The 24,344-nt window shown below is 47.1% G+C and overlaps 2 protein-coding genes across 3 annotated transcripts; both read right to left on the bottom strand.

Annotated features, from left to right (window-relative positions):
* Positions 1–759: 759 nt before the first annotated feature.
* On the bottom strand, positions 760–12,313 carry LOC148315906 (transmembrane and coiled-coil domain protein 3-like). The gene is made up of 4 exons (XM_088287268.1): positions 10,688–12,313; positions 4,077–5,041; positions 3,733–3,868; positions 760–3,100 (listed from the first exon to the last, which is right to left on the bottom strand). Exons 1-4 carry the CDS (start codon positions 10,751–10,753, stop codon positions 2,798–2,800), a joined length of 1,470 nt encoding a protein of 489 aa, XP_088143394.1. The 5' UTR covers positions 10,754–12,313; the 3' UTR covers positions 760–2,797.
* Positions 12,314–14,646: 2,333 nt separating this feature from the next.
* nr2c1 (nuclear receptor subfamily 2, group C, member 1) lies at positions 14,647–24,288 on the bottom strand. Of its 2 annotated transcripts, none has more exons than XM_088287267.1 (14): positions 24,179–24,288; positions 22,509–22,644; positions 21,736–21,969; positions 20,800–20,878; positions 20,545–20,724; positions 20,326–20,476; positions 19,530–19,626; positions 19,081–19,262; positions 18,378–18,531; positions 18,184–18,305; positions 17,957–18,102; positions 17,696–17,833; positions 17,479–17,584; positions 14,647–15,691 (listed from the first exon to the last, which is right to left on the bottom strand). In XM_088287267.1, exons 2-14 carry the CDS (start codon positions 22,578–22,580, stop codon positions 15,520–15,522), a joined length of 1,833 nt encoding a protein of 610 aa, XP_088143393.1. In that variant the 5' UTR covers positions 22,581–22,644; positions 24,179–24,288; the 3' UTR covers positions 14,647–15,519. The 2 variants fall into 2 exon arrangements, with proteins under 2 accessions (XP_088143393.1, XP_088143392.1); XM_088287266.1 differs by having other exon boundaries at positions 24,004–24,286.
* Positions 24,289–24,344: the final 56 nt, after the last annotated feature.

Raw genomic sequence — 24,344 nt, 5'->3', positions numbered from 1 at the left:
TTTGAATGAATTTTCAAAATCGGGCGTAACGGTCAAATTTTGATATTTCTTTGGCATTTTATTTTGAAATTCCACATCAGATTTTGATGAAAGTACCTACCTGGGGTGGCCTAGTGTGCCCTAAAACCTGTCTGGTTGTGGGATAACGAAAACGGAATTTTTAATGAATTTTCCAAATTGGGTGTAGAGGCCAAATTTAGATTTTTTCCCCCTGCCTTTTATTTTGAAATGCCACATCAGATTTTGATGAAAGTACCTTGGTTGGATACCAGGAGTGGCCTAGTGTGCACCAGCACTGGTATAGTTGCGGGATAACCAAAACCTGTTTTTTAATTCTTTTTTTTTTTTAATCAGTTGTAATATCGGCCATTGATGCAGTTAACATTGATTTCTCTTTCTAGCTCAATTCATAACATTTCTTGGTGCAATTCTGAGTCAGTTTGCATTCCCCCTGGGAGAAAAGCCAAGTTTAATAACATTATTTTAAATCCAAACCACTGACGTGCATTCTTGAGTTTTACAGCTTTTATTTTGAAGGTGGCAAACAAGCGCTTTCGGCGCATTACCGTAATGCACCGTGTTGCACAACATTAAAAATAACTGTGGCGGCCGGCCCGACTTCGTCTTTGCGCGTGGAAACTGGCCTGACTGCAGTTGCAAAAGTTCTATGAAAGAAAACGATCTTCGTCAATGTCCAAAGACGTTGAGGGAACAGTTCAATGGTTGGTCAAAAATGTGACTCGGCAGACAAACTGCGAATGCTGATCAAATGGGTTTTAATTGAACAACCCCTGGAAGGCGAAAGGCTCGTCAAATGCAAGCAAATACAAGATTGGTCACAGTGCACCAAAGGTGAGCGCTTCACGAAACCCACGCACGAGGCCACTTCATTAGGGACACCTGCACAATCCAGAAATCAGCCCTTATACAAAAAAAAAAAGAGACATCAGCTCAGTTGATTAACAGGTACTTTTTTTTTTTTTAATGACCGCATGAATCAAAAGGTGAGCAAAATTTTGGGGATTGTACAATTTCGATGACCGCAAAGTGTGGTTCTGAAGGCAAAACTTCAGATAAAGTCGCCAGACCAAAGATTGAAAGAAAAAAAATAAAGTCCACATGAGTTTCAGCACATGCACAGCGGTGGGGAAGTAACCAAATATTTGTACTTGTGAACATTTTCATTTCATCAAAATTGGCCATGAATTTGTACTTTCATGAGCTCGCAGAATCTTTTCGACAGAAAGGTGTTGAAACAAGATTACTTTCAACGGTCATTTTCTTTCTGTTTCTTTTGCCACGTGTGCACATGAACTATTTTCATTTTTGTAGTTTGCTGCTAAGCTCCTTCAGGAATGTCTTCCTGTCATCCTTCCAGGATGTTTGCGCCTTAAAACCAAAAAAGTATCACAGTATGAAAGTTATCGCGCCACAACGCAGACTCAAGAGTTTGCGTTTGCGTGTGCCTGCTTGGAGGGTGTCGGAAGCGGACAGAGGAGGTTGGTCGGAGCGTCCGGACAGATGCGTCGCCCTTGGCAACCAGGGGCCGAGCTGCGCGGGAGCAGGAGCTCCAAGAGCGGATCCATCTCGGGAGGCTTCCTGGACCGCCCGACCCTGCGACGCCGCCAGCGTCGCTTCATGAGGAACATTCGGAATAATTTCAGCACACTCGCACGGAAACAAGAGTTCAAATCGGAAACAAAGAAAACAAGAAAAAGCTCAATTCAGAAGAAGTTAGGAAGATTTGGCTGTGGGCAGAAATTGCAAGATGAACCTAAAAATGCACTTTCACTCAGCCAACAGCCTAAAATGTCTTAACCTTGTTCGGAAATCGAGTATATTGCACTTGAAAAACAACAGGAACATTCAAAACAAAAACTAACTTCCATTTGTGACCACAACTGAAAACATCCATCCATCTTCTCCAGCGCTTGTCCTCACGCTCACGCTTTGCGTGTGCAGTTGACATCAGAAGCATTTTGAGGCACTCACAGGAAACACTCGCAAGTACATGGAAGATCCACAAAGAAAGATCCCAGGCGGGATTCGAACCAAGAACCTCACAAGTGTGAGGCTAGTGTGCTAACCGCGAGCGCTACCTGATTAAAGACATGGAATTATTTTTGATGTACGCAGAGAGTTACTTTAAATATGTGCAAATTTGACATCAAAATCACGCTCAACGGACACTTCATTAGGTACGCCTGTGCCAAAATGAACAAGGCTCAAGAGATTCTTTTTTTTTTTTGCACCCTGGGGATCGATCCCCGGGGAACTCCAAGTTTCGCGCATTCGGCACGACGCGCGTGAGGCACAAGTACGACATGAGAGAAACGCGACCGTTGACTTCCGTCTCGGCCGCGACATTGTAGCAACGGATATGCTAACCCAATTTTCGCATTTTCTAAAATCGTTTTTTTTCATCATCAATCGCCAGGACTTTGATTTGTTTTTGCAACGACGTGACGCACGAAACGCCTCGCCTTCTTTTTTTCTTTTGGACACGCGACGTTAAACGATAGCCTCCCTTTTCTTGAACCCAACGACGACGTTGAAAAAGAACCGATTGGAATGTGCCGAAGAGGTTCAACTTTGAAATGCTATGTTGTTGCTTTTTTTTTTTCCTTATTGAGCGTACTTCCCGCCACAAACGGGTTCGCGGCTTCGTAGTCTAGAAATCCAACGATCCGGGTTGTCAGATTCCTGTCCAAGAAGGCAAACGACGTCATTTCATTTCAGTCTGACAGTAAAAAGGCCGCGAGCCATCGGCCGGCAGCCGGCGTTGCCGTGGCGACGCTTACGCGGGCAGCAGCAGTCGCTCGATGGCAAAGTGCACGCGCTCCCAGTTCTTCCAGAGAAGGGCGAGGACGCAGACGGCCAGCAAGGTGGCCGCGACGTGCTGGCGACTCCTCGTGAGCGGCGCGGCGAACTTGGCGGCGGTGGAGACGCACACCAGGACGACGGTGATGAGGGCCAGCATGATGTTGATGCTGCGGCCCAGCAGGACGCGGGCGTCGCCGCTCTCCAGCTGCGCCGTCTGCTGCTGCTGCTGCTGGAACTCCAACTTGGACACGCGCGTCTGACACGACTCCAGCGCTTCCTGGGAACACCAAGTGGACGCCGACGGCACCGCCTTAAAAACGGCTCCGAATTCAGTCGGCAAGCCAACAATAGGCGCGTTTTTTTTGTTTGTTTGTCACTCTCCGGGCGGGGTCTCCTGTTGACGTGCGATCTTTTCCGCCCCGCCCGGCTCATCGGATCGGCCGCGTTACAGGCGTGTGACAAGCAAAGATGGCCGCGAACGTCCGTTCATCGATTGAGCGCAGAATTGGCCTTTGTTCATGAACGCGGCACAAGGGTGAAAAACGATTTTCAAGTGCGTATCACGACGGCACGCCGTTGGGCTAATCCGATCCAACTGTTGACTTGGCAAGGCCGGCTCTGTGAATCCAAATCCTATTCAGACTTTTGATTCCGATTTGGGCGTTTCCATGGAGCCTTTTCATTCCGTTTGCTCCTTCGGATCCTTTCTAATGAAAAAACATGGCTCGGCGCAAAGCCGGCGATTGGCCAGAGGATCCGAATTCAACCGAGCGGCGTGGAGCTAAGTTGATTATTTCTTTATTTTTTTTTGCTTCTTTTGATTTGAGTGGCAAATGGACGCTCTTGTGAGGGTGACGTCAATTTGTTCGCGTATCGGCGAGGAAGCGCACGCGTCGGCGGCAAATGTACCTGAATGTCTCGGGCTCGTTCTTGGGCCTGGTAGGCCACCCGCTCCTCGACGCTGGCCAGTTCTTGCTTCAGGTCCGTCATCTGGTGTTGGTGAAGCTCCGTCAGGTCGTTGAGCTGCTCCTCCAAACGCGCAGACCTGAAACGTGGCCCGATACAGAAATGAGCGCGACATCTTTTCAAATTTGACACATTCAAGCTGGCGTCGATCTTTGCGGCGCCGCATCGGGGGCTTCCCCCATCGGTGGTCTCGTCTCAAGGTTTCGCATTTTTGGGGGACGGGAGAGGCCCGCCCGCCCGCCAAATGCTGCCACTTGCGTTTTTATGAGCTCCATCTTCGCACCGACCTGTATCGCTCCTCCTGCAGCGTTTGGCTGATGACGCCAAACTCCCTCTTCAACTGGGCCTTCATCTCCTCCATGTCCTCCTCCAGTTGGTTCTGTGCGTCTTTAATGACTCGGACCTCCTCCAGGCTCGTTGCCAGTCCGCCGTGGGCGTCGCCCTCCACCGGCCGCGCGCGCCCCTGCCCGTTACTGTCTGCCGAATTGGAGGCGCTCCCCGAGGAGCACTCGTCATCGCTGGGGTACTTGGGCTTCCCCACCAGCGAGGTGCTGCAGCTCAGCCCCTTGGGCGCCGGCGGCGCCGCCGCGTCCGGCACTCCCGCCGACGCGTCCACGGGGGTCTTCATGTGGGCGATGTTGTCAGCGCTGCCAAACTTGTTCCTGATGAGGTTGGCAAATTCTCTGGGTTTGCTGAAGAAGAAAGGCGGCGAGAGGGAAACGCCGGGCCCGATGGTCTTGATCTTGTCCATGGTCGGGTGGCGGCCGCTGCCCGTCATGTCCCTCAGCAGCTCCCGACGGGACTCCCTGGGGATGGTGCTGTGTTTGGCGCCGGCCGCTTGAGGCGACGGGGTGTGCTGCAGTTCGCCGTCCTTGATCTTGCGGTGATATTGCTCCAGCTTCTTCTGCATTTGAGCGATGTTGTGCGCCGACTTCTGGTTCTTCTTCTCAAACACCTGCTTGATGCGCCCCACCTGCTGCTTGTCGGCGCTGTTCACCAGCTTCAGGTACTCGGCCACGTTGTCGTCTCGCGCCGTCTGCTCGATCTTCAGCTGCTCCGTCACTTTCAGGATCTTCTGCTGGAGGTTGTCCAAGCAGGAGCGGCTGCGCCGGAGCGCCGGAGAGGGAACGGTGTCGCTCAGGTCCAGGTCCAGGTCCAGGTCCAGGTCCAGGTCCAGGTCCAGGTTGTTCTCCGAGGAACCTCGACGCATCGTCGCCGGGAGACTGAGAAAGCTGCCCTCGGCACTCCGGTCCTGCAATGTCACCAACGCTTCATTAACGCAATGTTTGTCTTTGAACAACTCGCGGGTGCTGCCAACACGAGTTCGCACCAAGAAGTCGGAGCTCAACATTTGGAAATTCTCAAGTCATCATTAATGGAGCATAGAGCTCTGACATGCAAAATCATTTGGAAATACCTCATCAGAATTTTGCAAGGTACCAACTGGTACTTTCTTTTTCAGATATGCAACAGTTGCACACTGAATGATTTTGTAGTTTTTAACGTGACATGAAACTCGTTAAAGTAAAAGATTCCAAATTCAAAAAAAAGAAAGTCAGTCAAGTTGTTGTCCTAACTGATTGGAATTTTGTAGGAGAAAAAAAACGTAACCACCTGTTTACGCTGCAGTAATTCACATCGCCCATAATATCGATTGCAATTACCGGCAGGTGCCACCAGATGGCGCCAAAGCATCACTGTTATATTATCACAAACTGATGAAAGAGAATTGGCTGCATTGGATCCGTCATTCCTTCGTAAACACTGCATGACGTCACTGATTTCGCTTTGGGTCGCGCGTCCCTTTGGAAGGACCCCACAAACGGTTTGGCTTGACATTGGATCGCCAAAATTGGGGGCCAACGGCGGAAATGGCTGAATCAGAGCATTTGGTGGCCCAAAAGTGTTCTGTTGGACTTTTGGTATCACAATGAAAAAGGAGCCCGACGGTTATTCGGTGCCGAGGTTCTTTTTTCTTTTTTTTTTTTTTTCTGACCCAACACAAACTCAGCAAAGTGTTGTCAAGGGAATTTCTTTTCTTTGAAAACAAGTCAGAAGGCTCCTCACGTGATCGAACCGGTTGGACCGAACAGAAGCTAATGCCTGCCGCCCAAAGGCACCAAGGAGGCCGCCCGCCGCGCTGCGCTGCCCCGCCTTGCCTCGGTGAGGTCACTCCGCATGGGGCGGCTTAGCTGCGGACGGAGGTGCTTGGTGACAAAGCGGGCCCTTCCCCCCCCCCACCCCCGAGTGGCGAGCTAAAGAAAGAGGCTTGTGTTGTGCCAGGGCAAACGGCGCGCACACAGAGAAAGGCGAAGGCGGAGGCGGAGGCGGGGCCAGGCCGCTTGGATCGCCTTCACGACCTCAACGAGTAGATGCGCACGCTCGTGTGAGCGCAAGATGACATCAAAGTGAAAGGCGACAGAGCGGGCGCTCATGGCAAAACCGGATCGTTTGCCGCATTCTTTGCTCGCGACAAGTTTGGCGAGTTCAAGTCAGCCAGTCAACGTTCGATTCCAAGCGACTGAGATGAACGTTTTGCGCTTTGCTTTCAGGTTGTTGGGGATTCCCCAAACTTAACATCGGCACCTTTTGGATGGCTCAACGTTGAAACAAAACATCGAAGCCGCCTGAAAAGCGCCACGAGCCTCAGCGGTGCCGTTCGCAACCGAGTGCGAAGCGGTCGGCACGACAACCAGCACCTCCAACTCGGAGGCCGCGGTTGGACAACGGTGGCGCCCTCTTCAGATCTGAGAGGAGATCCTGCCCGAGGAGTTTGAGTCTCCAGGTCTTGTTCACAAGTTCGAAAGCAACCATGCAAGGCATCCGGCGGGCGGCGTCTCCACTCCTTCAGACTCCGCTTTGGTCTGTCGAGGTCGAAAGGTCAAGGAGCTGAGCCAAAAAGGCAAACTCTCCACTTGGCGGTCCGCCCTCAGCGATGCTCGCGACCGAAAGAACACGATTGCAGATACGAGCTCTGCCGTATCCGATTGAGGGGCGAATGTTGGTCGAGAATACCCATCCACGTCGGAATTTGCGGAGGGTCGCAAACCTTCGGCAAAAGTTGGCCAGACGTTTTGTTTTCTTTTTTTCTGATGTGAACGCAACATTTGCTTCCTCTTGAGATCAGGTGAGACGTTTGGTCAGCCGGGAGCGGCTCAGATCGGGAGCCGAGATGAGGAAGGTGTTCCGGGAAGGGCCCACTCGGGGGCGTCCCGGGACACGCCGCAGGACCTCTTTGGACCAAGTAGCTGGCAAGATGAAAGTCCGAGCTGCTCCGCTTAAGTTTTGCTCGAGTCAAGTCAACGTCTCGCTGTCGTGCAGCTTTGTTGACGTCAAACTTGTTTGGATCTCCAGAGTTGAACATCCATCACTTCTTGGGTGCCTTTTTTGGACTTGTTGACCCAAAGCGCATCTCCTCAACTGCCCCTTCTGAGAACGCCGTAACCGCCTCCCGCGGCCATCTGCCTCCATTTTCTTAATCCGCTGCCCCCCCCCCCCCCAGCAACACACGCACAGCGCCAAGGACTGGCCATAGTTCAATCACCCCTGGTGGAGGGCTGCATATGAGTTTGGGAGCAAGCGAAGGAAAAGTAGGCCAATTCCTCGGCAGAGACGCGAGAGGACATTGTTTTTCCTTTGCGGGGCGGCCACGCTTCTTCGTCCACCGCAGCCGCTCGAACTGAGCAACAGCAGTCAGCCAGGCCGAAGAGTAGAAAAGACGCTTCGTTCGTTTCGAAGCGTGCAGCCAGACCTCGGACGTTTCTGCTGTTTACCTTCTCTTTCCCAAATGATTTGTTTTCCATTGAATAAATATCCAAAATTTAGAACATTGGTCACCTTTTAACAATTCCTTCATTTCCCGCAGTAAAGTTCACAAATAAGAGATACCTCATCCTTCCACATCTCAAGTGATTCAAACATTTCTCAACCGATACAAATGATTCCCGTGTCCAAATATTCGCCAAATTTACAATTGTGCAGTTTGCCAACGAGAAAAAAAAAAGTCCAAATATCGACAAACGTCACGACATGCACGTTAGCGTTCTTCCGTTTCCCAAAAAGCTGCCAACAGAATTCCAAATTGGACAGATTGACCTTCTGTCAACAAAATTCTCGACGGATTGAAAACATCCAAACTTCAAGTGTCGCATTCTACACTTTGTTTCACGTCACCACTCACGAGCAATTTCTCTTGGCAAAGGCGGACACGCACGTATGGACGATCAACAATTACGCGTCTGCTCAGTCCGTGAGTTTTAGGCTAATTGAAAAAAAAAAAATGACAAAGCACATGAAAAGGAAAAAAGGATCTTTTACAAGATTCAAGTCTCAATCATACGGAGCCCCTGAGGGGACACGGAAGAGAAAAAAAACAACTTTGCGTTCCCTCGCAAAATCTTTGCAAAGTTTTTTTTTTTGTTTTTTTTCGAGTGAATGTTTATTTTTTTTAATGCGCGTTTATGTACTTCCGGGTCATCTTCCGTGTAAACAAACGCAGCAAAGATGGAGTGTGTTCACCCGTGGGCGAGTTGAATTGAATTTTACTTTGAAATTGTCTTGAAATACAAAGAAATAAAATCAGTTGTGGATATTAAGCACGGTTTTCAAATAAGTGAAAGACAGTTCCAAGCCCTCCTCCATGATTAGTGCCGCCTCCAACGTACTGTCGTCTCTTGAACAGCAGCGCATTCGAGGCAAGGGTAGTCAAACTGACTCGGAACGACATAAACGCGCATTAAAAAAATAAATAAATAAACATTCACTGGAAAAAAAAAACCAACTTTGCGAGGGAACGCAAATTATTTTTTTTTCTCTTCCATGACCCCTAAGGGGCTCCGTACAATCATACTCCTTGAGACATTTTTGGGATAGCAAAGGCTCACAGGAGGACTCAAAGAGGCCAAATTAAAGAAAGAAATACACCATGAAATGTTTAGGTGAAATTGTCATCAATTCATTACAATCGCTTCATTCATTCATTAAATATGAAATTAAATAAATCAAACAAATAAAGCCACCGTTAGATATTTAAATATGTGTCATTAATTCAATGTTTCATTCATTAATTGCATGTGGAATTAAATCAATGTGTCATTAATTTATTAAATTACCAATAATTATCTGTAAAAAAAAAAAAAAAAAAAAAGAACAACAACAAACAACCATGGAGGACTTTTATGAGCTCCCCTGATTGAGCGGTCGAGGCTTGTATTTGGTTGTTTTGCTTGCGTATTCAAAGCAACAGAGAGGTGGAGAGCGCCACTCCGTGTATCAGAATATTTTCACGAGACACTCAGTTGGCATCCATCCATTATTCTGGAATTGATTTGCCTTGATGAACAGCGCAACCAATCAGGTGTTCGGACCTGCCCTCCAAATTTTGATGCATGACTTGGACAGATAAAATGAATTCATGAAACACTGCAAAGTGGGACTTCATTAAATACAGAAACAATAATAACGTTCATGAAATACAATATAAATATAATAAAAATATAAACCAAAGATATATCATGAAATACAGATTTGTTTCACATCCAATCATTGGCAATTTAATTAATTTAATTAATTTAATCTCGGTGCTCCAACGAGTTGGGAAAGAACGCCAACTCCTCCAAGACATCAAAAGAAGACAGGTCAACTTCACCGGCCACATCATCTGTAAAGGCGAAATTGAAGAACTATGCCTAGCCGGAAAAGTACCTGGGAAAAGAGCTAGAGGCGGACAGAGGCTCATGTACCTAAATCAGATCAAGGACTACACCGGGCTCAGAAACTCGCGAGCTATCTGGGACGCCGCAAGAAACCGAAGACTGAAAGTTTTTTCATCATGAGTCGTCAAGGGCTGTTTCAGCCATGGCACCAGAAGAAGAAGGAGAATTTAATTAATGGCATTTATTTATTTAAATCCATAATTAATAAATGAAATGTTTAATTCATTTGCTGCCATTGACGGATATAGAAGTCAAAAAGTACATTCATTTTACCTGGGTTGGCAGTGAATGAGTTAATTAATGACACTTATTTACTTATTTAATGGTGAATTTATTGATTTAATTTAAATTTTAATTAAACATTTCATGGTGCATTTATTTATTTCGAACGTTTCCTTTTTTCATTGCCACTCTTCAGACTGACCTCTGTCTAAATTAAATGTCGCTTTGAATCTTTGAAATTGATTTTAAATTTCATTTTTAATTCTTTGGTTTTAGACTCAGCATGAAGCCTGATTTTGTTTTCACACTTTTTACCGTCTTTGTTATTAATTCGTTTTTTATGACTTATTTTTGCGTCATGTACGGCACGCAGCTTTGTTTACAGCACTGGTTGCTCTATAAATACACTTGAGATTATTATTGTTCCTCATTTTGCATTGGGGCATACATATAATACATTTTACAAATTGACCCCAATCCCACAATGGATTTTTTTTTTCTACTTTTGTTTCGTGACTAATTAGTGTGGCCCAACAACGCAACTTGAAATCTTGTGACAAAGAAGCTGCTGATGCTGCACTTTAAGATGAAGGCTCCCTTTGTGAGCAAACTTGAAATGACGTCACAGCAGCAAGAAAACCAAGAAAAAGTATAAAAAAAAAAAAAAATAATCACCACATCGTGTTCTCGTCGTCGACTCTTTCTTTCCCTCCCTTCCGAGTCGTATTCTCGAATATCCACCGAATATGAAACAATGTTCCGTTACTCTCTTTTCCGACGTTTTTGGCCCAAACCTGAACGCAGCGTGACAGTCGTTCCTTCGTTTTGTTGCCTCACTTTGCAAACTAAACCAGATGGCAGAAAGTCCGGCAAAAAGGTGGCAGGCCAGCACGCGCAAAACAACAACAACAAAATAGAAGAAGATGAAAAAGAAGAAGAAGCGACGACGGCACAGCACTCACCCGCCGGCTGCTGAGGTGTTTCTCCACTTCGGACAAACTCCGCACGGACACGCTAGCACTGGGCATGCTAACCGCCTCCCGCCTCCCCCCGCGAAAAAAAAGCGGCGTCAAGTGAAGACCACTTGACAAGCACGTACGAGTCGAGTGAGCATCTTGGTGCGCTCGCACCTCGACTTTCTCTCGCTCAGCGTCGACTACTTTTGCTGTTCAGGGCGCGTTCTCGCCGCTCTCTTGTACGTTGCCGTCCCTGTGCGTGTGCGTGTGCGTGTGCGCAATAAACCCCGCCTTTGTGCGCGTGCCTGACTTAACTCTTTCAACACAAAATACACTCGACTCCAATTTTTGTTGCTCATCGTGAGTCAATTTACGTCAAATGTTGTCTTGAATCGAAACAAACTTGCACAGTCCTATTTTGACTCTGCAAATCCATTTCCAACATTGAAATGAATCAAAACGCTGTAAAACCATTTTCGAAAAAAAAGTGTTTTGAAATAAAATGGCACTGTACCTAAAACGAAGGGGCTGTTTAATACCACCATTTTTTTTCCAGACTAATCCCGAGTCTTGTACTTTTGAATGATAAGAAATCATTTTTGGGATTTTGAAGGACTTCCTGTTGACAGATCTGATTTTTCACCCATGTGTCAAATTAACACAGTGTAACGCCAACTACTGCCAAGGAGGACTTAACTCGATGGCAGATTTTTTTTTCCCCCAGTCAGTGACTGGTATCAGCGGCATCCCTAAGTACCCGATACCTTAAAAGAACGTATTTTGATACCTGGTATCGATACTCACTCATCCCTATTAAAACATAAGAAAACAAAATACAAGGAAATGTAAAGAAATTAACTTTTTATGACATGTACCTACTGTAGTATTTGTTCTGCAAGTGTTTTTTTAAACATACTTTTATAAGTGTTTTTCTGGCATAGGGCCGAAAACCTCCAATGTCCATCCACATTTTTTAATAAATTGATACTGTTGGCCATTCTCCACATGGCTACATTGTTTTGACAAATTACCATTTTCATGAGAGACGCTTCCAGAGGTCAAACTTAAAAACCAAAAATGAAAATCTCTCAAAAATATGATGTGTTACAAAGAAGAAGAAAACATTTTTGCTGAATAATGTCAAGTGTTAAAAATGGCTTGCTCTCTTTGATGATGACGCAACACATTTGGCTTTTTTTGGGGGGTGCTGAAAGGGGATGTGACGTTTTTCACACTTTTCAGCGTCTTAGCCGTGCCATTTTTGGGGGGCGGGGATCATCAGCACTTGTTGTCGTCGCTTTCGCTTTGTGCACCCGAGAATGGTGAACGAGAGCTGCGTAACCTTTTTGGATTGTTTTGCCACTGTATCATTCTAAGCGAGGGCTTGGGCCGAGTCGGGCTTTGCAAGCGTGTCTCACAGTGGCCTCGCCCTGCATTTCAATCGCCTGCTTCATCACACAAACGTTCGTGTGCTTCAAGTCCCCCCTCCCCCCCAAAAAAGCAATGTTGGAGTTGTGCAGTCAGGACAGATTGTGATTTCCAAAAAAGTGGTCTGATATGACATAAGACATGAAGCGTCATGAAAAAGACCTTTGCTATGTTCACGGGTCAAAGTGACCCGAAGCATGTTTAACCATCGAAAATTAAACATTAGAAAAGGAACACACTTGGCAAGAGCGCAACAAACTCATCAGTCAATATGCAGTGCGGCTACTCACTCAGTTCATATTCGACCACTTTCTTGCCACTTTTTGCCTGTACTCGCTGAAAAAATATATCAGTTATACGTCACAATTGCAAGATTGTGATTTCCATTCACATTTTAAAAATATTTGAGTTTTATTTTGCATTTGAAAATGGATTCATTTGACATGAAACAAAACAAAAGGGTTAAAAATATGAAATGAATCATTTAAAAAGTTAAGTTGCGGGTGACAGGACAACATCTGCAAAATCTCACAATCTTAAGAGCGTCGTAATCCTAATTAGCAACGAATGAGTTGTGCAACTCGCAATCAAGTAGCAGCGCCCGCTCTCAACTTGGATTCAGAAAACAAACAGAATGAGAAGAGTTCAATTTAGCGTTTCAGAGTTGGCTTAAAATGATTTGGAAGAAAAAGATTTTCTTGAGTTTTGCTATGAAATGGCATCTTTAGAAAAACCCTTTGAACCAAAGCAATTAGCTTCATTTATTTCCTAGAAACACTCCTAATAAAAATGATTCGCTTTCATGTCGAACCAGAAAACCAAAAAAAAAAAAAACATTCTACTCACGTGACCAAAGAAAATGGAGACGTCCGCTGCTCAACTGTACATGTTGACTTATTTTGTCCAAGTGAATTTGCGTTCCCTTCCACTCTTCCAAGGTTACGTAAGTGCGCTTATGTGAACGCTATGAAGTCTGCTTGCAAAATGGAGCTTTTGTGGCCTGATTTGGCAACGGCCGCTTGGGCGCAACGAATCCCAAATCCCCAGCGAGAGCGTGGGAACGCTCCACATTGAGCCCGATGGACGGCGACGGGCTAATCCGCCGAGGCGCACCGGCCCACACGTTGCGTCACCGCCCGTTTGTGCAATTCAAGTTCCTCAAAAAGTAAAAGGGACGCATTTTTGGATTTGGGTTTGGGTCAAATGCGTTTGCTTGCTTGGGAACACGACCGTTTTGACGCCATTTTGCTTCTGAAGGGAAGTCAACCCCCACAAATTCTTTGCAATAAAATGTTCCATGCGTCCTAAAGTGGCATTCTGATGAATATTGCATTTGTGGAATATGACTCAAGCAGCAAAATGCACCTGTTTTTAGCCATGTCGGGGGCGGCCATTTTGTCACTTCTGTCAACTGAAAACGACATCCCAGTGGCTCGGGGCTGAGCGAACCGCTCACTTGTTTTCTTAAGATGAGCAACACAGACGCAATATTCATCAGAATGCCACGTTTGGAAGAAAGCAACGTTCAAATTCTTGTAAAGAAAATGGAAGGGTTGACTTGACCTTTAAATCTCAAGTTGGTGTCCTCCCATCTCATGCAATAAACGGACCCATTTTACTTGGTGAGGAAAGGGAAAGCGTCGTGCTCGCGGACTTAGGGAGCTGGTCATGAGAGATGAACAAGAAATGACGCACACTCAAGAGTTCCCACCACATCCCCGACGTTAATCAAAACCGGCAACATGTCAACAATCTGATGGCTTCGTTGGAGCGGCATGTGGGATGACTGACCTCTGACCTTTTCTTTGTTTTTTTGAAAGAACACAACACTTTGAGGCAGGCTTGTCAAGTCCCCACGAGGAGCGAATAATGGCGTGCTCCGCTGATTGCATGCTTGAGTCACGTGACCCTGAGGTCAGTTTCACCAAAACAGGTTTGCCAGGCATGGCCCACTTGACTCAAGACGCCACCACACTCAACTAACGCGTGGTTCGCAAGTAGCATAGCGTAGCCCCTTGCATGTTTTTGCCTTTTTGTTGTCGGTTTTTTAAGGTGTGCCATTTTTTCGCCAGATTTCCTTGATGAACTGTATTGTTTTTTTTGTATACATTTTTTGCTGTATTTTTTTTTTTCAGATATTGTAATTTCATGTCAGTTTTCATTTTGGAAATCATTGGAGTTTTGTTCCGGTGGCGACAACCCAAATTTGTAACACGAACCTATTGGGTCAGTTTGTTTGCCCAAGTTTAGTCAAATTCATAAATTATCTTTTGGGGCCTTTTTTTCTTTGTCTACTGTGTGCTTGGATATGGATATGGATATGGATATATATATATATATACACACACATATACACGCATATACGCCACGTTTCATTTTGAAATTGCACAATTGAGTACGAGTCTAATTCTTAATGATGAATTGAATGATTGATCACGCCAATTGTTGAGAAGGCTTTTGCAAGGCAAAGACAAAATTCAACAAAGCCGACTCAGCAGTCTGCGTAGCAACACATACGTGTTCAAGTCGTAAAAATATAATAGAGACATGTTTTTATTTTCAGATGACAAGCCCATCATAGATATCGTTTTGCGTCCAAAAGACAGGATGTGATCATCACAGTTCTATTTACACACAGTTGACAGCATTGTTGGTCCGATCCTTTGGATGGGCAAACAAATGCACAATTTAAAAGAAAAACAAGGTCAGAACCTTGAACAACAGCCACAAATAAATTCGCAAGAGGACATTTTAAGTCCATTAAAAAAAAAAAAAAAAAAAACACAGGACAGCATGACTTGAGCTTACCCGCAAAACGTTTGGGCTATTGGGCTTGGTTGGGGTGAAATTTCAAATTCAAACCTCAAACGCATGATGATGATGATCACCAATGCCTTTTTGTGACTCTTGCAGTGTTTGCGGTGCGACCGGCTGATGCGGTCACTGAGCTTCTTTCACCGTCGCAGGTTGCGACAGAGAAAATGAAAGCGCCACCGAGAGGCAAAGAAGTGGAGAAGATCCTTGCCGGTCCATTCGCGGATCAAATACTTGCGGGGATTCGTATTATCCTTTTTTATTTAAGGACTGAAAGATGCACCGTTGGAGTCGGCGCATTTTCGATTCATTCGGAAATTTCCCCCCAAAGCCAAATATCGCAAACGGTTTCCAACAAGTGCCGAGAAAACGTGTCGAACAGAACCGCACTTGCTTGCAAAAAAAAAAGCGACGAAGCATAAAATCCTCATTTCTGTACAGACAAATGCGTACTCGCTTCAGTCCTGATCGCGCGCGCACACGTTGCCACCGGACTCTCTTACCTTGCGCGATCACGCTCTGCCGGCCGACTCCAAGCGCCGCGCCCGTCCGCACCTCCCAAACGCCAAAGCGGCGACGCCCGCGAGGAAAGACGCTCACACCCCGGGGAGCGACTGACTGTTGTAGTCGGTGGAGTCCATTTTGAGGATGTAAGGGATGATGCTGTCGATCTGCACGTTGCCGATGAGGCCGGCGAAAAAGAGTTCCTCGGTGACGGCGGCGCTGATCAGACGCAGGGCGGGAAGCCGCAGCAGCAGCTTGGACAACCTGCGCAGAAAAAGGCGACTTTAGCGGTCGTGCGTCTTTGCTGAGGTGAACGTGATTCTTCTAAATGACAATCAAACATCGGAATGGACATCAACTCAAGAAGTGAACACAAAGTCCATTTCGATTGAATAGTCGGAACAACGCCGAGTCATCACGCACTCTTTTGGTGGTCGACTTTCGAAACTTCTCCACAATTTTGTTGCGCGAGCGAGCTGGTAACAGTCAAAGTTGGCATCGGAAGGCGCTGCTGCGTGGCGCTTTCTTCGGCAAAGCTTCAAGACGAGCAAGTGACGCAGCGTCCGTGTCGTAGCGCGTTGTGCCGCAAGGTCATCAACTGCAAGAAGAACGTGCGTCGCAAACTCTCTTTTGCAACGGACGACGCTTGTGACGAGTATAGTCGCAACCGTTTGAAGGCTTAGCATTCCGAAACTTGCGCGCTAAGAATCTCATGATGTTTGCAACAAGCTGCTGACTTTCGTGAGATGAAATTTGATGATGTGGCTGAGCATTTTGGTGTTTAAATAGGCAACAAGTAGTCCTCCTCTCTGTGTGAGTGTACAGTAATACCCCGCTACTTCGCACTTCACCTTTCGCGGCTTCAGTGCTTCGCGGGTCTAAAAAATATTCGGGGGCATTGTAGTTTCGCCGAGCGGCACGACGGGGCGCTGGAGCGGTTAGACGGCCGGCGTGCGCCGAAGAAGAGCGTGGGCGAAGAGGAGAGTGGACGAAGAAGAGCAAGTTCCCCCGGGCACGATCCGGGGCGACGTTTCGCGCGGTTCGGACCGGACGAGAGCTCCGGAGGAGGCCGGCCGGCGTGCGTGACAGTTACGGCGAATAGGAGCACCTTCCCCGGGCACGGGCGGGGCGAAATGAAACCGAGTTCAACCGAACGGAGACACGCTTCGGGGGAGCAGGTCCGGCGTGCGTGACAATTAAGCCGGAGAGGAGCACCTCTTCCGCCCGGGCACGAGCGCAGCGCGAGGCTGTCAGTTATGAATGAATAAACGAATAAATAAATAAATGAAGAATGCCACCTTTCATTTCACAGGGCACACCGGACGGCGTACCAGCAGGTAAAAGTCGAAGTGATTAAATAAATACAAAAAGAAGTAATTGAATAAATACAAAAATACTGGCTGGGGAATAAAAAAAAATAAGTTCTAATAATAAATTTTTTTTGTTATAACATGAATTTCATTCTCTCTCTACCCGTATATATATATATATATATATATTTTATTTAAGCATTTTTGAAGGTGCGCCGCTACTTCGCACTTTTTTTTTTTAAGCATTTTTGAAGGTGCGCCGCTACTTTGCGGATTTTCAGTTTTCGCGGGTGGTCTCGGTCCCCGTTAACCGCGATAACCGGGGTATTACTGTATTTTCATCTCAACGCGGAGTGACAAATTTGCAGCACGAAGCCCCTTTTTTGCGTTTTCTCAAAATGATCAATGCGATGGTCTTTCTTTTGTTTATTGACCGCGAGTGAGAAAAGGTTCTGGGGGATACGTCAAAGCATGTTTTCATAAATTGAAATGAGTGAGGCTTGTGGGAGTGTTAAAATGATGATTATTATTTTCAATGTGGATTGCACGTCGTTGGTCACGTGGCATGAGACGGCCGGCTCACTTACCGCCGTGTTTCTGTTTTTTTGTAGTTTTATCTTTCTTTGACTTTGACTGCATTAGCGCAGATTAGTGTTAGACTGAGTGCCTCTGGATTTAATGTCCAAATTCAGGTTACATGGATGCCACGATACACCCGAGGAACTCCACGAGAGTACCGACCGGTAGGAATCTTCTGGATACGTCCGCGTGACGTAATCCTGCAGCTCCATGTAGGCCTTCTGCTGGAACCTCTCGATCTGAAGAGTATTGTCTATCCCGGGGTGATCTGATGCAAAGTTTAACGGAGAGAATACAATCAAGGCAAGCCGTTTCGGCACGTGGCGTGCACGCGAGTGGGCTCGCGACGGAGCCCTGTTGAACTCCCGCCGAGACGCACCGGGACTGAAGAGAACAATGGCTTTGAGGAAGGCATATTCATAAGCGTCCGGGGACAGCTTGGTCATGCTGTTGCAGAACTCCTGCAACCTCCAGATGTGCTCCATCACCAGTTTGACGCGGTCTTGGGAAAGCTTCTCTGTTTAGGGTCATGAAGTCAGGAGCTTGAATCAGTTAGTCTGCGCGAAAGCGTTGAACTGTTTGTCCCGTTCGACGAGCAACCCAACGTGCGTCGGCGACCGCATCTTGAAAGATCTCCTACCTTCCTGTAAGCTCGTCTGCAGATGGCTGATGATGGCACTTAAGATGGTTCCGACGTTCATCACGTTGGAACACTGAGCCAGACCCAAAGCAAACAACTCGTTCCAACAAGCTTTCATCAGGTTGATGTCGTTGTCCTCTTGACCTCTGCAAAGACACAACGGCGTCGGAGTTGGCGAGAAGCGTCTTTGTCGCGCGCATCAAGCAAGAGGAGCGCCTGTGACTGACCCTAAGGCTTGGAAGGCGGGTATGGAGCGCGCCCAGTGCATGGAGAGAAAAAGGAGGCGTGAGGCCGACTCGCAGATGTAGTTGACGTTGAGGTACTCTGGCACAGGCACGGGCATCATAAGCTGTGCCAACGAAAAGGTGAGCAAGCGGCCACAAGAGGAGAGAAGAGCACACGTCGCCGTCCCCGCGCTTACTTTGAATGGAATATGGCTTTCCGAGAGCAGCGATCCCTCCAGTTCCAACACCGGGCCCGACTGGTCGCCCGACATCAGCCGCATGGTGGCCTCCAGGTTGGTCGCCGACGAGCCGTCGCCCGCGTGAAGGACTTTGGCCAGCGTGTCGAAGGCTCTGAACGGCGCACAAATGTTGTCGGGGAAAATGTATTTATTTGGACAAAGCGGAAGCTTGACCAAAGCCAGCAAAGTTCATCGGATGCGGTTACAATTCAATTTGATGCGGTTCAGATCAGACCCAAAAAGGATCCCATATATTTTAAAGGCGAATAAGCCGATCCGAGGCCATCGTATCCGTTCAATTAAAAACAATATTTCCATTCAAATCCCCTTTGAAGAAATCAACGCTCCCCATTCAAATGAAAATGCCGTGAAGATGTTGCCACGGCTCCGAAAACAACATCAACAAAATGTTCGTCTTTGCTCCAGAAAGGCGTGTGCTAAATACGCCTGACGCGCCTTAAACGGGAAGTGGCTCGTGACGTGGACAGCTCTTTCGCGGTATTATTCGATCGAAAGCAAAACTAGCGCAGAGCACGACTTCATGATGTAGTTCAAGCAGAAAGGTCAAAAATGCCGACGAGAGGGCAGCGCAACATCCGAGCGAGCGCACTTGGAGCACACGCACGGCCCGCACGTAGGTCTCGGCCGCCCGCTTGCTCACCTGGTGATATCGCTTTGCTCGTCTTCCTGCAGGTCGGTCATGGAGCTGTCGCCGTTGCTGAGCGTCTCCATGGAAACCAGCTCGCCGGCACCCTCGCTGGCCTCCCTGGCCTTGTTGAGGTGCGCCAGGGAGGTCACCACGTTGGCCAGCGTGCCAAGGTCACCTTGACAAGGGTCGTCGTGCTGCAACGTCCGCACGGATGCGATGAATACGCAAGCAGGCAAAGCTCAATGCGGATTGAAAACACACCGAGCATCTAAGCCGTCGCATTGCTTCTTGGTTTTTTGTTTTTTTTTCCCCAATTCACCGGACGGCAGTTCAACATGTTCTCTTCAACTTTGGGAGTAGACCGCTCGTGTTCTAGAGCCGCACTGGATTTCATTCTCGCTCCTCGTGTGTCCTGGCAGTGTTTTGTCTTTGTGCATTCCCACTGGGATGGCCGGCGTTACCTTTTCCGGGGACGCTGGGATCAAGATGGCGTTTTCCAGCTTCGGGAAGGTTTGTTGGATGTTGAGCAGCATGCTTGACTCCAGCAAATGCGTAGACCTGTTTGTACGGACGTGCATCAGATCACAAATCACAAAAAATACAAAGATCCATCCATCCGCCCATCTGACACCGTCGACTCGCTAGCAGCCAACAAACACGGCAATTTGTCATCGGGAATTTATACAAATGGTGTTTTGTTGTTTGGATTTGCCGGCATAGTGACAATGAAAAGCTCTTCCACCAGATGCCAGAAGGGCCAATTGGAGCGGCGACGTTTGGGCACGGTCAAGACAAAGCACCACAATCACAAGAAAACAATTTTCTAGAATGCATTTGCTATTATGACAAAAATGGTGAGAGTTAAAAATCAAAGTTAGCTCCAGTGCGAACCAAAATGAGCTCAAGGTCTGTCAAAAAAAAAAAAAAAAAAAGGGGGGGGGGGGGCAGATAGGCAAGCCTTTCGCTATAACAATTTTTAGGCCAATACACTTTCACAACTCAGAGTATACTAATGCCGCTTAGGCCGTCTGTCTTTTGTGTGTGTGTGAGAGAGAGCGAGAGAGACTCGCCTTCCACAGCGGCGAGCACGTTGAGTGACAGGAAAAGGAACATAAAGCGCAACTGAACGTTGATGACGAGGATAAACAACTTATCGAGCCAGAAAATAAAAAACCCTATCGTGTCCGTTTTCTTGCTGCGACGCCAAGTGACGAGCCTACGGACAGACGCGCAAAAGCAAGCATTTGAGCGCGTTACCTGGAAGTCTCCTTGTCAGACACAAAAGTGGGCGTGGCAGCCAGCGGGCTGCACAGGTTCTTGCGGATGTAGATCTTCTCTGTGGAGGCTGCGCAGTTGACAGACTTCTCCCTCGCGGGCACATCCATCGGCTTCCTCTCGCACTGCACGGCTACGACATAGCAGCACACTCGAGTCAGAACGGCGCAACACACTTGAGCGCACGCGGCGGCGGCGTACAATCCTGTTTCATGCCCACGGCCATGCAGCGCTGCAGGCGGCAGTACTGGCAGCGGTTTCGGTGGATCTTGTTGATGGCGCACTCGCCGGAGCCCCGGCACGTGTAGGCCAGGTTCTTCCTGATGCTGCGCTTGAAGAAGCCCTTGCAGCCCTCGCAGCTGACGGCTCCATAATGGCGCCCTGCGAGAGGGACCAAACGCATAAGCAAGATGCGCGCGCCGGCGAACGTGACGGCCAACTCGAGTGAATTCCAACCTGAGGCCTTGTCGCCGCACACGACGCAGTACTCCACGATGGGCTTGGCAACGGATTGCTCGGAGCCCTCGGTTACAAACTGACACACGGCACAGAGAAGAGAGTCACGCAACACCTTGCAAGCAACTCGAGACGTGAAAAGGTCAACTTTTGGTTGTGGCTGAAAATCAACCAAATAGAGAAAGCATGGAAAAAAAAAAATTCCTTGAATATTTTGACCCCTCCTGCACACGTCAAACACACTTGAAGTTGTGAACACACTTTTTACCGGATCGCGCGGTGCCGCCGTCAATCTCTCGTTCACTGTATGACATCACTTGGAAGAAATGAAAAGAAAATCGCAAAAACAGTGTTTTTTGTTTTCTTCTTGCTGAGATTAGATTTTAATTTCTTTTAATTGCACCAAACTGCTGCTCTTTTGTTTTGTTTCTAGAGGCGCAACAATTAAATCGTCAACTCATTGATTATCACTTTTATGGGAAATCATTTTTGAGAATCAATTTCGGGTCCTTGTTAAAAATAAAATTGCCTAAACTCTCAACAGTCAAATATTCACAGATTTCTGTAGTGCGCCATGATAGCAGACTGATTATGTTTAATAATAATATTCCCTTTATTAGTCCCACAATGGGGAAATTCGAGATTGGAACCCAGGCCTCCTGGGGAGACCGGGTCCTGAACGCGGCGCCTTAGACCACTCGGCCATCCTGGCAAATTTCCCCATTGTGGGACTAATAAAGGACATCTTTATCTTTATGTTTGAGTTTTGTTTCTTCAAAATAAGACATCTCTCTGCTTTTACTTTCAAAAACATTTTTGGCCAATTTTCTGACTGATGTTACAAACCCAAAATGTTTCGGGACATTTGAAATGGCGCCCCATTTTTTAATAAAGGGATGGAAATTAAATCACGTTTTCTCGTCCAAAATAAGATACCTGAATCTGCGGGCCCGACAGATCGGGAGAGGCGAAGAGCAGCTGGTTGAGCCCGGAGCCGTCCGGGCTGGCGAGGATGACCTTGTTGGGGGAGCCCTCCTGCTTGGCCAGGATCACCTTGCCGCCGGGGGGATACTCGGCATTGGCCAGGATAAACTGCTGCTTGCCGGGAGACGCCGGCTCCAGAGCGGTGACGATCTGGAGCTTCTGGCCAGTCTGCGGATCAGTGACAATCTGGAGAAGAGATATTCGAAGATCACTAAACAATAAACACAACAGTCAAGAGCCAGATGAGCAGCGCGGGACGTGCAAGCAGATCCTCCGAAAATCATTCCGGTATGAACCCGGAATAGTTTTTTTTCTTTTTTTTCGGCTGAACCGGATTCATGCCGTTTCCATTCACTTGTTTGGGAGAAGACGATTTCAGATGCAGGAGTTCTGAGTAACAAGTGTGGTCATAGATTAAATTGAACTCGTACCGCAAGGCACAACTTGATAAATAAACTGTTTTGTTTTTAACCATAAAAGGCAGACTTTTTTTTTTTTTGTTACCGCATGACAGACCAAAAGCATTGAAAATGAAAACTGCCTGTACAAGTCGATCGGCAGGCAGCTAATCAAATGTTCCTTATGAATATTGTTTCACACCACCAAATCATCTGCTGCTATTGTACAAATATGGCCGCTTTTTGTTTTAGTAAAGGTGGAAGTGAAACGATTCACACCAGTATCCACTCAGCCAACCCCCCGGAAAAAAACAAAAAAAAGATGACCTGAATTCGGTGTCCCACGGACATGTTGCTATCTGCTGACACAAGCTGTATCCTCTGAGTCTGCCCATCCATGCTAAGGCTGCACACATCCAATTGCCACCGCGCCTCGCCTCAGTGCCCCATCAAGTATACACACCTAGGGAGGAAACATAAATTGATGGAATATCAGTGGCAGCTACCTGGGCGCCCATGTCACTTACCAGACAAGGCCCAGCTACTCGCTACCAAAGTCACAGATATTATAATGTGGTGACCCCATGTGGACAAAAAAAAGAAAGAAATTCCTACATGTCACACGCAAATTGGTTATTGTATTCTTACTTGAATAGTGACATAATCAAATCTAAAAATATCTGATAGCTTCAGTCCTCAAGTTGTCCTACTCTTCTAGGGAAATGTTTTATAATAGTGGAAGTCAGAAGCAGAAAATGGAGTTTTACTCGTGTGCTGAATTGTTTTACTGGTGAGAATATCATTCAGCAGGAAGCTCTGCTTGTCCGGACTAGATGATGAGGATTGTGAGGATGCGAGAGAACTTTGACAGCGAGCAAGTATTGGTGCAGAGCACCACCAATCATTTTTATAAATTGAATTGGGAATATTGTTCAAATAGAAAGGATATGATCCATACTTAAACAAAGTTGTAAATCATGTTGCTCGTAATTATATCACACAGCAGAGTCAGTGGGTCCGTCTGCATCATAGGATTTGCTCCACTGGGGGCACAGGTCCGTTATAGAACGACCCCTGACCCCGAACGTTGGCACCACAGTTGGTTGAGACATGGAAGCGTTTACTAACACTGAAACAATAAATAATAACGAGACTGAATTGCAGGTCGAGCCTGACTAGGAGTGTACTGGTACATGGACCTAAAGGACCCGAAGGTGGAGATCAAAGCCAATAACGAAATGCTTGAACGCCTTTCCATAGTCGAGTTATTCTTGGCCGTCACCGCCAAACGTTTGTGGCCTGTGTTAGCAACAATTAAATGACAATTGTTTTATTCGCGAGGAAAAGGCAAGGAAAAACCCGGCGTGAATGTGTGATTAAAAACAAAAACAAACAAAAAAAAAACTCCCGACTGATTGGCAGTGTCCCCGTTGGGCAAAAAAAAAAATCGATACGGAAGATAAAGGTATTTCTTTTCCTGTCGGTGAAAGGTCAACATTGAAGAGTTCAAGCTTGCTAGGAGGCCCGCGCGAGCGCAGCGAAAACGAAACGCCGCGACGACGACGGCAGAAAAAAAAAAAGTTGTTCGCGTTCAATAGCCTCGATATTCCCCAGTTTTAGGATCACAATTTTGCCCAATTTCGAACTTGCCCTTCCGGTCGCAGATTGAAATCATGGTTAGCAATTAAGCTAACGTCTGCGGAATAGCAGCTGGCACGCGAGATAACCATTAAATGCGGTACTTATGCCAATATGAACAAAAGCAAATTGCTAGTAATGTGCCCCTGGTTCAGGGACTTCTTCATATTTACGATTTACTTACTTAGTCGACGAGGTGCTAACGAGAGTGCTAGCTGTTAGCTGTGTGCTAGCAGGAAGCCAATGGCAGGCAGTCAGGCAACCCGGCTGCTCCCTGGCGCCCTCCCCGCCGATGGAAGCTTTCAAGCGGCGACGCTCACCGAGACACCTCGGTACACACAAAAGCCCGATTTCCTTACCTATCCGTAGGCGGCTACTCGTATTTTAGTCTTTAATATCCAAATAAATCACATTTTTTTATTTCAGAGATTGGTGGGCGGGTCAGAGTTCGTGACCCCAATTGTTTCCCGTTTGGCAAGTGTGCGCATGCGCAAATATGAGCCCACAAGTTAGAGCTAAATTTGC

The sequence above is a fragment of the Idiotropiscis lumnitzeri genome, unplaced genomic scaffold (genome assembly GCF_059441095.1).
Source record: "Idiotropiscis lumnitzeri isolate Australia: NSW breed Sydney's pygmy pipehorse unplaced genomic scaffold, RoL_Ilum_1.0 HiC_scaffold_35, whole genome shotgun sequence".
Taxonomy (NCBI): domain Eukaryota; kingdom Metazoa; phylum Chordata; class Actinopteri; order Syngnathiformes; family Syngnathidae; genus Idiotropiscis; species Idiotropiscis lumnitzeri.
This window is presented reverse-complemented; position numbering and strand designations above follow the sequence as displayed.

What these genes read in the sequence shown, in the direction of transcription:
- LOC148315906 (XM_088287268.1), bottom strand. Translation starts at nt 10,753, where the DNA reads ATGCCCAGTGCTAGCGTGTCCGTGCGGAGTTTGTCCGAAGTGGAGAAA. An exon ending in AACACCTCAGCAGCCGGCGG is followed by an intron (nt 5,042 to 10,687) that starts GTGAGTGCTGTG and finishes GTGACATTGCAG; the next exon opens with GACCGGAGTGCCGAGGGCAG. An exon ending in AACGAGCCCGAGACATTCAG is followed by an intron (nt 3,101 to 3,732) that starts GTACATTTGCCG and finishes TGGTGTTCCCAG; the next exon opens with GAAGCGCTGGAGTCGTGTCA.
- nr2c1 (XM_088287267.1), bottom strand. Translation starts at nt 22,580, where the DNA reads ATGGATGGGCAGACTCAGAGGATACAGCTTGTGTCAGCAGATAGCAAC. An exon ending in TGTCGGGCCCGCAGATTCAG is followed by an intron (nt 20,879 to 21,735) that starts GTATCTTATTTT and finishes GCCGTGTGTCAG; the next exon opens with TTTGTAACCGAGGGCTCCGA. An exon ending in CGTGGGCATGAAACAGGATT is followed by an intron (nt 20,477 to 20,544) that starts GTACGCCGCCGC and finishes GCTATGTCGTAG; the next exon opens with CCGTGCAGTGCGAGAGGAAG.